Source organism: Mobula birostris, chromosome 18 (genome assembly GCF_030028105.1).
Source record: "Mobula birostris isolate sMobBir1 chromosome 18, sMobBir1.hap1, whole genome shotgun sequence".
Classification (NCBI taxonomy): domain Eukaryota; kingdom Metazoa; phylum Chordata; class Chondrichthyes; order Myliobatiformes; family Myliobatidae; genus Mobula; species Mobula birostris.
In genome coordinates, this window is record NC_092387.1 from 27598476 (window position 1) to 27612706 (window position 14231).

At 40.8% G+C, this 14231-nt stretch overlaps 1 protein-coding gene across 1 annotated transcript in view; it reads left to right on the forward strand.

Annotated features, from left to right (window-relative positions):
* Positions 1 to 14231, forward strand: part of LOC140212248 (protein mono-ADP-ribosyltransferase PARP6) — a 111618-nt gene that overhangs the window by 26989 nt on the left and 70398 nt on the right. Inside the window, exons 4-5 of the mRNA XM_072282969.1 lie at positions 355 to 449; positions 2119 to 2179. Coding sequence (XP_072139070.1) covers positions 355 to 449; positions 2119 to 2179 — 156 coding nt within the window. The remainder of the gene's footprint in view (positions 1 to 354; positions 450 to 2118; positions 2180 to 14231) is intronic.

The following is a 14231-nucleotide window of genomic DNA, read 5'->3' on the forward strand; positions in this document are numbered from 1 at the left end:
AGAGAGAGAGAGACAGAGAAGAGTGTGTATGTGACAGAAAGCAAGAGGAAGAGGGAGGGAGGGAAAATAGGGTGCATAGAGAAACAGAGCAAAGAGAAGCAGAGAGAAAATGAAGAGCAACAGACAAATGTGGAGAGACTGAGTAACAAGAGAGACAAACAGACAAACAGAGGAAGAAGAAGAGAGTGAGAGGGAAAGAAACAGGGTTGGCAAAGGAGAGAGCAAGAGACAGAATGAAAGAGAGAATGAGCTGGCCTGGATTCTAAGAAAGCCAAAACAGCAGCAGTGCCTATAGTGACAGCTCTTTCGCAGGCAAGCCCAACAATATATTACAGTGTGTGTCTGTTTTTACAGGGTAGCTGTGCAGCTGATCTATACCGGCACCCACAGCTCGATGCAGACATCGAAGCAGTCAAGGAAATTTATGGAGAAAATTCCGTCTCTGTCAGGTAAGTCTTCAGCGTTCTAATTTTTCAAGTGTTGCAGAACTGATGGCAATTTTTATTACTGTTATTTTCTGTCTAACATTTTGCTTGTCATTTTACGAGTTTCTTTAGGGAATAGGATTCTTCCAAAAAAAAAGACTTAATTCATTTTTAGCTCAATTTTTCCTCACTCTTTGCTTCTAAGTTTTATTCCATTTGCTCAAAGCATGAAATAGTCTGGGATGTTGAATTTCCCAGTGCTGCCTTCGTTGCTGTTTCTAATTACCACTGCAGTGTGGAACTGCTCCTGTTAGTACTACCTTTCCCTCTGTCCAAAGATGGAGTGCTCTAATCGTACAGACCAGCAGGTGAGGAATCTGGCCAAACTTGGACTCAAACTTATACCCTCTGAAAAAGGCCCCAAATCTACACTTTCATCTGCATTAGGCCAGTTAAATCAAAGTTGTTTATAGCTTTTGTTTTCAAACCTTGGTTCATTTTGCTCTGTTCAACTCGCACTCTCTTTTTAGATTACAACTACTCATTTGCAATACACAGGCGTATTCTTAAAATGCACCATGTACCTCTAAAAGATGTTGTACCATGAGTTTGACTTGTGCGGGTCTGTTAGAAATAAAGCAATAAGTTAGTGCCATTGATCTGCCAACGGAAACAATGTACTTTAATCCTTATGCTCAGTATAAGGATCATCTAATCAATGCTCCCTAAATTTCATCACCTCTCCCTCTTCCATCCCAATATTTTTCATCTTCTCATTGTCTTATTGGCCTGGTGAATGCTTTTCTAGATATTTTGAGCTGTGGTTAATTGGGCAAATGTAAGGTAATCTTTATTCCTCATAGGCTCAGTGCAAAGATGCATCAATTTTTTTGGACACAAGATGTCTCCAGGTTATGAACAACTGATTTATGGAACCACCCTCCCCCCCCACTTCCCACATACAAAAAAGCTCCTATAAAACTATTAAATTCAGAAGTCTGATGTATGTACATACTGTACGTCCCTTCCTATGAATGGTGGAACTAGTGTCCTCTCTCCACTTTTTGTAATTCTTTCCTATCAATCTTATGTACTTCAGATGTTATTCACTTCAATGTGGAACTATGGTTATCATAAAAAGTAATTAATTTGTATTTCTTGACTCGTGGACAAAGTTATCTTAAGGGCATCTGTAAAAGTGGAACCTATTTGTTTCCCCAAAAAGTGCCGGTATTAGGGAAATTCGTGGGTATGGGGTCAATACAGGAAAGTGGTGCTGAGGTAAAAGCTCAGCTGATTTTGTTGAATGGTGGTGCAGTTACCAGGGATCAAAAGGCCCTACTTCTGTTTGTATTTCTTCGGTTCTCATTGTGCCCATCGAGTGCTAATGTTATTCCCATTTTTCACCAATTCGTCTATTACTTTTCATACATTGGGGATTGAAGTGCTCGTCTTGATAGTTGCCATGAGAGCTGTTCTATCTTCTCTGTATGGCATTGATAGATTTTTACCTCAGTTTTCGATATAAAAGAACTTGAAACAAAGAATGTTAGATGATGTTAATACGTGTATCAACCACAATCTAATTGAGTGATGAAGTACACTCAGAGCTATTTGTCTAAGTTAACATATAACTATAATTGAGAAATCCCATAGACTGTGACTTATCTATTCTAAATATGTCTTTCCATAGAGAATATGGAACAATTGATGATGTGGATGTGGATCTCCATATTAATATGAGTTTTCTTGATGTAAGTAACGACCCTAGTGTTACTTGACCTAAGTTTTGCATTGTTTTCTTCCTTAAGATTAACTTGTAATCATTCTTGGTTGTTCTGCTGGGAAAGAAATGGTGACACTATATTGGTCTATGTGCAAAATCTTCCAGCCCGACAACTCTGGCTCTGTACAAATTCCACACTATAGATTCTGTACTATAGTGTAGTGGTAATAGTGCTAGCAATCACTGATCAGGTTTTGATTCCTGCCACTGTCTATACACTATTTGTACATTCTCTCTGTGACTGCGTGGGTTTCCTCTGGGTGCTCTGGTTTTCTCCCACAATCCAAAGATGTATGGTTAGATTTAATGAGATGTGGGCATGCTATGTTGGCACCAGAAGCATGGCGACACTCGCAAGCTGCCTCCAGCACATTAGAAGCAATGACGAAAAATGACGCATTTCACTCCATGTTTCGATGTTCTGATGTACACTAGTCAAATAAAGATAATCCCTCCTTATAATATTTTAACTATTTGAAATGCGTATAACAATACAGCTGAAATGTAAGAAAGAGACACAAGAGGCTGCAGGCGCAGGAATCTGGAGCAGCACACCAGGTGCTCGAGGTACTCAACGGGCCAGGCAGCATCTGTGGAGGGAAATGTTTTGGGTCGAGACCTTTCATTTGGACTGAGGAAAATCTCTTGAAAGTGGATGTACCTCGAACAGACTTCACAGTAGACAATCAGAATGGAGACACAAGAGACTGCAGTTGCTGGAATGCTGGTCTAGAGGAAGGATCTCAACCCAAAATATCAACTGTCCATTTCCCTAAACAGATGCTGTCTGATCTGCTGAGTTTCTCCAGCATATTTTTTGTTGCTTCATGCTTAAATATAAATTTCTTTTATGGAGGTTTGGTGAAAATGTGTCTAATTTGCAAGGTCTTGCACTTCTGCAAGTACAAACCTTGCTTCGTGTAGCAATTTTCCCTTCACGCATTGTTAACACTTAGCCTCCTGTGATAACACAGCCCACCCTCTGATTCTGAGATAGTTCTGTCAAGAATATGCTGCCAGGGGAGTTGGTGGAAGCAGATGCAGTAGCAATGTTTAAGAGGCATTTGGACAGATGCACAAAGAGGCTGGGAATAGGGGAATACAGACCACGTGCAGGTGGATAGAATCATGATAGACCTAGACAAAATGGGCTGAAAGGCCTGCTCCTGTGCTGTACCATTCTATTGTCTATGATTAGGGATGTGGGTTAATAAAGTAAATGTTCTTGTTTCTGTCACATGAACATCAAAAGAACCTGAAAATAGAAGCAGATTTGGTCCCTTGTACACACATTGCAGTTTAGTTGGATTTGTTTCTCTGTCTCAGTCCACTTCTCTGCACAGACCTTGTATAGAGTCGTAGCTACATGCAGCACAGAAACGGGTCATGCCGACTGTTGTATCTATCTATACTAATCCTCTTTACCCACGTCAGGTCTGTTGACTTCTATGCTTTGACAGATTAAGTGCTTGCCTCGGTGGTTCTTAACTGTTGTGATAGTACCTTACTCTATCCCCCCCTGAGGCAGGACTTTTCAGATTCTATCCACTCCCTGTGTGGAAACTCCCCCTCAGACACCCTCTAAATCTTCCACCTCTCATCTTATATTGATGCCTACATGCTTTAGATACCCTCATGGTGGGAAAAAGATTTTTACTATCTAATCTATCTAACCCCACCTCTTTAAAATGTTGAAGTCATTCTTCAGCCAGGGAAAATAAACCCAGAATTCCAATCTATCCTATTAATTGAAATGCTCCAATCCAGACAATATCATTGTGCAAATCCTTTGCACTCTCCCCAACACAATCTTATCCTTTCTATGTTTTGACCAGCAGAGCTGCACACAATATTCCAGGTGTGGCTTAACCAGTGTTGGGTGCCGGTGCTTTTGCAATCCAACGATCCTTCGGAAGTCAAGAGTGAGGCATAAAACGTGTTGTATACAGCTACTAAATGTTACAAGAGCAAAGAAGAAGAAATGTCGAGGGGACAAAGAAAAGACCAGAATCAAAAGTAGTCATGGTCTTCCCATACCAGATTAGAGATTACAGAAATTCCATTGATAACAATTAGCCAATAAAATAGCCAGTTTCAAGTAGTGGTACCACCTATTTTTGAAACTAAGAAATACAGAGGCAATTGTACCATAATGACTGGAAAATTCACTGAGCAATTACATGTATGTAGGTGAGTATACAAAAATACAAGCAGTCATAGGAAAGTTAAACTTCAAGAAAAATAACATTTTCATCCCAATCCAAAACTAATATTCCATAGATCTGCAACGTGTCAGCTCTGCCCTGATACTTTGTACCACAGCTGATGAAAGCAGGCATTCCACATGTCTCCTTCACCAGCATATCTACCTGAGCTCCATATTATCTACTTTGGTTTTCAAATGATCTGTCTTGAATATACTCACTGACTGAGCTCCCACAACCCTCTTGGGTAGAAACTGAATAATCTGCTGGAAGAACGCCATGCATTGATGAACATCTGTGGAAGGAAAGGAATTGTCAATGTTTTGGTTCAAATCGTTGCAGCAGGCTTTCAACCCGAAATGTCAACAATTCCATTTCTCCCACAGATTCTGCTCGACCTATTGAGTTCCTCCAGCAGGTTGTTTATTGCTCCAGATCCCAGCTTCTGTTGTCTTTTGTGTCTCTTAAGATTTATTGCCCTTCAGTTGGAGAAATTTCTTCTTATGTCTGCACTGAATAGTTGATTGCCTATTTTAAGGCTGTGACCCTTGATTTCAAACACACAGCTTGAAATACATCACTGCTGATTTACCACAGCAAGCCTCATGTATATTTTATTTGTTTCAATATAAAATTGGTGCAAGGGGGATGTAGGAGGAAGTAGGTACAAGGGGGATGTCAGAGATAAGTTTTTTACACAGGGAGTGGTGGGTTCATGGAATGCACTGCCAGCGAAGTGGTAGAGGCACATACAGTAGGGTCTTTTAAGAGACTCTTGGATAGGTACATGGAGCTTAGAAAAATAGAGGGCTATGTGGTAGGGTAATTTGAGACAGTTTCTAGAGTAGGTTACATAGTCGGCACAACATTGTGGGTCGAAGGCCTTTAATGTGCTGTAGATTTCTATGAATGAGTTTACCTCTTATTCTTCCAAATTCAAATGAATATGAGACATCTCTCTTTACAGGGCAGTCCCCAATCCTCCCCTATCTAAAATTCAGTTTGAATGCCTTTCTCTATTGCAAGGTAGCTGTATTTCATCACATCACTTTGACTCTGTGCACAGTTTAGTTATAGAAACAAGCCCTTCATCCTATCTAGTCTATGCTGAACTATTATTCCACCTAGGCCATCAGCATGCAGCTGCACCATAGCTCACCATACCCCTCCCATCTGTGTACTTATGCAAACTTCTCTCAATGGTTGAAATTAAACCCACATCCACCAATTCTGCTAGCAGCTAGTTCCACACTCTCACCCACCCTCTGAGTGAGAGTTTCCATTTCATGTTTCCTTTAAATGTTTCACCTTTCACCCTTAACCCATAATCTCTAGTTCTAGTCTCAGCCAGCCGCAGAGCAAAAAGTATTTACCCTTTCTATACCCCTCATAATTTTGTACACTTCTCCCCTTATTTTCCATGTGTAGTCTGAACAAGGCTTAATATAATTGTACTATGTACTTTTCACTTGTACTCAAAGCCTCCTGAAATAAAGGCCAAAATGTTGTCGCCTTCCTAATGGCTTGGTGTAGCTGTGTGATAACTTTCAGTGATTTGTGTACAAAGATTTGCAACATAATTCAACATTCCACAAATTGACTAAGATGTTTGCCTTTCAGACAATCTCAAATCTCATTCATCATTTTCCTAATCTGGCCTCTGAGATAAAGATAGAAACCAGTCTTACATGCTTCTGCACATCTATAAGAATTTGCTATGCTTTGTTGCTTTTAAACTGTGGGGGTAAAGGGAAAATCTCGTTCCAACACAGCAAAAGCTTGTCTGTTATTCATTACTACTATTATCTAAGTATCAAGTTCCGTGAGAACAAAGCCTCAAGTAATAGTAATTTCTGGGCAGGAGAGATTATTTTAAATTTCTCCAATTTTTCTTCAATGATACATTGAATGCACTACTTTATACAGGTTTTCTTGTATTGTGAGACATATCAATTACTTTGCATCATACTTACACATATTCTCAGCATATTACATCATTCATGCTAAGAAATGGAAGCTATAAAGCTCTTTAATCTGCTCCACCATTCAAGAAAATTTCAAGTGGTCCTGTCCCCTGAACTTACTTAGGCAGCTGACTTCAATATCCTCCGATCCACTCTTGGGTTTGGACTGAGCATATACAACACTCTAAACAGATGAATACATCAGATCAAGGCAGTTTGAGTGAAACATTTTGGAAGCTTAGGTGGGTCACTGGACTTCCTGACTGAGACTCAGTCAGTGTAAGACCTGCCGCTTCTCTGGCCAAGCCTGCTCATTTATGCTACAGGACTAATATCATCACTAAAATGACAAAACCACTACAGAAATACCGTATGTCACTGAGAATCATTGAGTCATACAGCACAAAACTGATTATCTGACCTAGCAAGGCCACGCTGAACTTTGGATTGGCTTACTATTTGGTTTACTATTGTTACATGTACCGAGTTCAGTGAAGAGCTTGTCTTGCATGCTGTTCATACAGATGAAATCATTACACAGTGCATCAAGGTAGCACAAGGTTAAGCAATATCAGAATGAAGAATAAAGTGTTATGTTACGGATGAAGTGCAGTGAAGGTAAACAGAAGGCGCAGTGTCACAATGAGGTAGATTGTGAGGTCAAGAGTCCATCTTATCGTACTTTGTATTCTTATAATAGAGTAAAATAGAATTGTACTTGAATCTTCAGGCTTTTGTATCTTCTTCCAGTCGAAGAGGTGAGAAGAGACAATGTCCGGGTAGGTCAGGTCATTCATTATGCTGCCTGCTTTACTGAGGCAACGAGAAGCCTAGACAGTCCATAGAGAAGAGGTTGGTTTCCATGATGTACTAAGCTGTGCCTATAACTCTCTACGGTTTATTGTGGTCATAGGTCAGAGCAATTGCCATTACTAAGCCGTGATGCATTCAGATAGTACGCCTTTTACTTTGCATTGATAAAAAGTGGAAAGGTTTGGTGGGGCAATGGCAAATTTCTTTAATCTACAGAAGAGGTAGATGAGCTTGGTGAGCTTGCTTGGCTATGGCGTCAACATGGTTGGACCAGGACAGGCTATTGATGGTGTTCATTCCTAGAACTTCAAGTTCTCAACTTTCTCAACCTGAGCACCTATTTATGTGCACCATCTGTTTCCCATGGTTTGGGAATCAAAAACTAGAAGACATAGATTTAGGCTGCAACAGAAAAGATTTAGTAGGAACCTGAAGGGCAACCTTTTCACCTAGAGAGTGGTCAGCACGTGGAAGGAGATGCCAGCAGAAATGGTTCAGGCAGGTACATTAACACTATTCAAACGGCACTTGGGCAGGTAAATAGTTAGGAAAGACAGGGATTCCCAACCTTTTTTATGCCATGGACCAATACCATTAAGTAAGGGGTCCATGGACACCAGGTTGGGAAACTCTGATTTAGAGGGATATAGGCCAAATATGGGAAAATTGGGGCTAGGTTAAATGGGAATCTGTAGGAGTCAGCCTGAACCATTTGGGCTGAAGGGACCTATTTCCATGCTCTATGACTCTATTTACACTAGTTCTACACTAATCCCATATGATAGTCCCAACATTCATATCATCTCCCCAGGCTCTACCAATCACCTACAACTTTCTTAATTAACCAACCAACCAACCGGCATATTGGTGGGATGTAGGAGGAAAATGGAACACCCAGGAGTAACGCACACATTGAAAGGGAGAATGTGCAAACTCCGCACAGATGGAATTAGGGGTCAGGATTGAACCTGGATTGTTGGAACAGAGAGGCAGCATCTGTTGTAACCGAGCCACAGTGCAATCATCGCAAAATCTGGTGCCTGTGGGATCCTGGTGCTTCTGCGATCCATAGGTTCTTCAGAAGTCAAGAATGAGGCACAAAACGTGTTGCTTACAATCATTTTATTAAGTGTTACAAGAAGAAAGAGGAAAAAGAAAAGACATTGAAAAACAAAGAAACGACCTGACTGAAAAGGGGACGTTGGTCTCCTGATACTCAGGCTAGAATTAACAATATTCCATTGATAACAATTAACTAGATTCATGTGGTGTGGCATCTGCTACTAAAAACTAAGAAGTTTCTAGAAAAATAGTGAAGCAACTTTACTAAAATTACTGGAAAATTCACTGAATAATTACATGTATATAGGTGATAATAAAAAAAAAGCAAGAATTGGAAAGTTAAACTACAAGAAAAATAACAATTGTTCACCCCAATCCAAAATGTTCATGGTAAAGGAATTAAGATCAATGTGTTCATGTCAGCAGAGGAAGTGTAAAAAGAAGTAATTGATCCAACTTCGCATGATCCATAGTTTGTTTGGGGTTGACTAGGATTTTTGTTTCATTTGTTGCCTTTGCACTGAGTAATCTAAGTTTTATGTGAGTGACCTGCAATTTCGTCAGCTTGTGCAGAATCTGCACTCTCTTGGGTGGAGGTTAAGTCAACTTGACTTTATTTTCATGTACACAACTACAGTGAGGCACAGATGCAATAAAAAAACTTGCTTGCCACAGCATCATAGGCATATATAGTAGATACAGACACAAAGCATAAATTATACAAAGTAGTAAAGAGAAAGAAAAAAGAAGCAAGAGCTTAATGCAAAAACATCAAGACAATCAGAAAGTACACTCAGTGGCCATTTTAATAGGTACATCTGTTTTCCTGCTCAATGTAAATATCTAATCAGTCTATCATGTGACAGTAATACAATGCATGAAAGCATGAAGATCTGGTCAAGACATTCAGTTGAGTCACAGCAAACATCAGAATGGGGAAGAAATTTGAACTAAGTGACTTTGTCCATAGAATTATTGCTAGTGCCAGATGGGGTGGTTTGAGTATCTCAGAAACTGTTGATCTTTTGGGATTTTCATGCACAATAGTCTCTAGAGCTTAAAGAAAGTTGTGCAAAAAACATCCAATGAGTGGCAGTTCTGTAGGCAAAAAAGCCTTGTTAACAAGAAAGGTCAGAGCAGAATAGCCAGAATGCTTCAAGCTGACAGCAAAACGGCAGTAACTCAAAAAAAAATTGTGCGTTACAACAGTGGTGTGCAGAAGAGCATCTCTGAACACACAACACATCGAGCCTTGAAGTGAGTAGGCTACAGCAGCAGAAGACCATGAACATACACTTAATCACCATTGTTCCTTCACGCAGCAGAAGAACACAAAACCTGCACTCAATGGCCACTTTATTAGGTACAGGAGGTACCTAATGAACAGGCAACTGAGTGTACAATATGTCCATGCTAGTACAAGGGTTATTCCGTCATGTTCCACTGTTGGATTAGGTTTGTGCAGTTTGTTCACGGACCTGCTGGTTGTTAACGTACTAACCGGGAACTTACTCTTCCTGGCGGAAGGCTGGAGAAAGGCAAAGCCTGGAAGCGGAAGTGAGAGAATAAATGGTAACAAACGCTGCTTCACATTCGACAGCAGATACAAAACCTTCATGAATTTCTCCAACTATTTTCCAAACTGTGATAATTTGCTTTAAGCCTATAGGGGAAGGAGAAAAGACCAAAGTCAGGCTCTGTGGTGCTCTTGGGCATCTTACAGAGAGTTTAATTTTCAGGGCTACTTACTAGATAAGTCTTACCTGACACGATCGACTTTGTTCTCCCATTCAGACTGAACACTGCTGTTAATTTATTCCGGCACAGTTAATTCTGTAATGTGATTTCTTCTTCGCACACAGATGTACTGCAGTTGATTTGTTGACTGATGAACCATTTGGCTAGCTGCCAGAGATAGTTTGGTGCAGGGTTTTGACACAGAATGTGGACAATTCCGTAAGACCATAGAGCATACCAGTAGAACTTGTCCATTTGGTCCATTGAGTCTGCTCTGCCATTCAATCATGGCATATATTTTCCCTCTCAACCCCATTCTCCTGCCTTCTCCCTGTAGCCTTCGATGACTTTGCCAATCAAGAGCCTCTCAACTTCCACTTTAATGTACCCAGTTGCTTGACCTCTATACCATTTGTGGCAATGAATTCCACAGATTCTCCATCCTCTAGTTAAAGAAATTCCTCCTTACCTCTGTTCTCAAGGGACATCTTTCCATTCTGAGGCCATGTCTTCTGGTCCTGGACTGTCCCATTATCTTCTCTTGGATGTCAACATCTCTGAAGATCTATCCTGGGCCAAACATTGATGCAAATACAAAGAATGTAAACCAGTGGCTATATTTCATTCGGAGTTTGAGGAGATTTGGCATGTTGCCAAAGACTCTAGCAAATTGCTACACATGTACTGTGGAGAGCTAACTAGTTGAATCACCATCTGTTATGGAGAACTACTGAACAAGATTGGGTAAAAGCTATAGAAGGTTGTAAACTCAGCTAGCTCCATCATGGACACTAGCCTCCCCACCATTAAGGACATCTTCAAAAAGTGATGCCTCAAAATGTGGCATCTATCATTAAGGACCTTCACCATCCAGATCATACCCCCTTCTCATTGCTACCATCATGGAGGAGGTACAGTAACCTGAATCCACCCTCTAAACATTTTAGGAATAACTTCTTCCCCTCCTCCATCAGTGCTGCCACAAAACAACAAATTTCACGACCTATGTCAGTGATAATAAACCCGATTCTGATTCCATTTCTATTTGTAGCATCCTCTCCACTTCCACGCTGTCCGGGCCTTTCAATATTCAGCAGGTTTCAATGAGATTTTCCTCACCTTCTCTGCATTCTAAACTCCAGTGAGTGTACGCTCAGAACCATCAAACACTCTTCATATGTTAACTCTTTCATTCCCAGAATCATTCTTGTAAACAGCCTCTGCATCCTCTCTAATGCGAGCACGCCATTTCACAGACCTGGAGCCCAAAACTGCACACAGTTCTCAAAATGTGTCCTGACCAATGCCTTATAAACGCTCAGTATTACTTTGCTTTTATCTAGTCCTCTGGAATCGAATGCTAACGTTGCATTTACCTTCTTTACTATTGAATCAATCTGCAAGTTAACCTTTAGGGAAGCCCGCACTAGGACTTCCAAGTTCTTTTCCCACACTGAAGAAGCTCCTTGACATGCTGAGTTACTTCAGCAGATTGTTATTCCTGAATCTATCATTTGCAGTCTCTTGTGTCTTCACTGCTAGTTTGGGTTTCTCCTTCTTAAGCCCATAACCCCTACTGGGGCAGCTGACCAGAGTCCTCCGTCCTGGGCCAATAGAAGGCTGATCAGCCCTGTGGCTTTGATTTTCACCACATGACTTCATACATCTTCTAGGCAAAGATCCTTCCTCTCCCAGGGATGAGGTCTATGGAGCCTTAGGTGACATTTCTGTAGCACAGGGTTTTTATGAGATGGGGTTGCTGGCCCCATGTCACCCCTCCTCCTTTTGCAACCAGGATTGGGACTATCCATGACGAAGTTCATTCTGAGCTAGATTAACATTTAATAGCAATACTCTTCACTTCCTTGGTCTCTTCCATACAGATGAGGAAATGTGTCTCATTTCATCTACAAAGGAATGATGTTCATTAAATTATATGTTCATGGTCTTCTTCATAGTCCATCCACTCTAAGTTTTAATGTGACGTGCATTCAGAGGTGCTCTTCTGTACACCACTGTTGTAATGTGTGGTTGTCTGAGTTACTGTCACTTGCTTGTCACTTTGAACCAATCTGGCAATTCTCTTCTGACCTCTCTCATTAAAAGGTATTTTCACCCACAGAATTGCCATCCACTGGATTTTACCTTTTGTTTTTTGCACCATTCTCTATGGGCTCTAGGGACTGCTAGTCATGAAAATCCCAGGAGATCCATAGTTTCTGAGAAACTCAAACCAACCTGTCTTGCAACAACAATCATTCTATGATTAACATCCAGGAGGAAATCTGCAAATGCTGGAAATCTGAGCAACACACACACACACACACACACACACACACACATACACACGGACAATGCTAGAGGAACTCAACAGGCAGCATCTATGGAAAAAAATACAGTTGACATTTCGGGCCAAAACCATTTGGTATGATTAAAGTCACTTAGATCATATTTCTTCCCTACTCTTATGCTTGGTCTGTACAACAACTGAACCCCTTGACCATTGCTGCAAGCTTTTATGTATTGAGTTGCTGCCACATAATTGGCTGATTAGATAACTGCATTAATAAGTATGTGTACCTAATAATGTGGCCATTAAGGGTATGTCTGAAATGTCCAGTCTCATCATTATGACTGCCCTCTGACATGGCTTGGCAAGTCACCCAGTTCAAAAAGAAGAACAGAATATTCTGCAGATATTCAATGTATCAGACAGCATCTGGAGAAACAAAACAATTTTTAATTTAATTTGAAAACATTAAGCCTGCGTCTCTCTCCACATATGCTGCCTTACGTGTTGAGTATTTTCTGTTTTTATTTCAACATCTGCAGTCTCCAGCTTTAGTATTCATTGGAATGGTCAAGAAATGCTTACCTTTGCACTGACACCAATATACTATGAACAAATGAACGAACAATGCATACAGGCCTTTTCCCAGGGCTGGAGAATCAAGAACTGGAGGAGAAAGGTTTAAATTGAAAGGGGCAACTTCAACATCCAGAGGGCTGTCAGTGTATGGAATGAGCTCTCAGAGCAGGTGGCTGAGGTAGGTAGATTAACAATATTTAAAAGACACTTGGATGCGTACATAAGTAGGAAAGGTTTAGAAATTACTTGGCCAAACTTGGTCAAATGGGCCTAGCTTGGATGGGAGTATTCGTTGCAATGGACAGTTCCACAGATTCATTTTATTATCAAAATATGTAAGCAGAATGCAACTCTGAGATTTGTCTTTTCCAGACAGCCATAGAGTACAGAAAACCACAGAAGTATTTGAAAGAAAGACATCAATCCTCTACCCTGCACAAAAAGAAAAAGGAACAAAAACTCACAAACCCCAAACACCCCAACCCCTCCCTCATACAAAAACTAACAGACCACCTGGTGAGACAGCAACAAGATCATCAAATCCCAAACGCTCAGCCCACCAATTGGCAACAAGAAAGAATGGGCGAGAATGCAAAAAAAGATAGAACTGAAAGAGGAAAATGTGAACTACAGTCCAATCTGTAAATCTCAGAATTTTGATAACATCTCCAAGAACATCAGGACCAAATGGTCTTTCTGAGGGCTGCAATTCGAATCATTGGCCCCTCCGAGGGCAACGACTCGAAGCAGCTGCCATAATGAAGGCAATGACTCAGAGCAGTGGCCCTTCCGAGGACAGCGATTTGAACCAGCGGACCCTCTGAAGGCAGCAACTCGAACTATCGGCATCTCCAAGGGAAGCAACTTGGACTAGTGGCTGTCGGAGGGCAGCAACTCAGACCAACAGCGACTTGGAACAGTGGCTCTTCCAATGGCACTGACTTGAACCAGCAGCGTCTTTGAGAACCACTCACTCTCCTCTGCATTTGCATCCATGTTTCAATCTTCCTCAATGCTTTAATTGAGGAGAAATGTACTCAATCATGGCCCCTTGTCTCGTCTCTGAGCTTCTCCTTGTGGTAGATAATGCTCATATTTCAGTCCTGGAGTTTTCTCGCGGACAACAAAGTGCTAGCTCACTTGATGGAACTACAGACTGTAAGACACTGGCTCCAACAGTTTCAAGAACAAAATAAGATAAAAAAGAATAAGTAGAAGACGTAGAAGAAATAAAATGATTTACTATCTGGAAGATGTCACCCAAGGAATTGTTTGTTACCGCCATCTTGACCAGTTGTCTGAAGGGCCTTTTTCAAAGATGTATGACTCTAAGACTCAATGACCACATTTTGTTCTTTAGTTTTAGGCTTT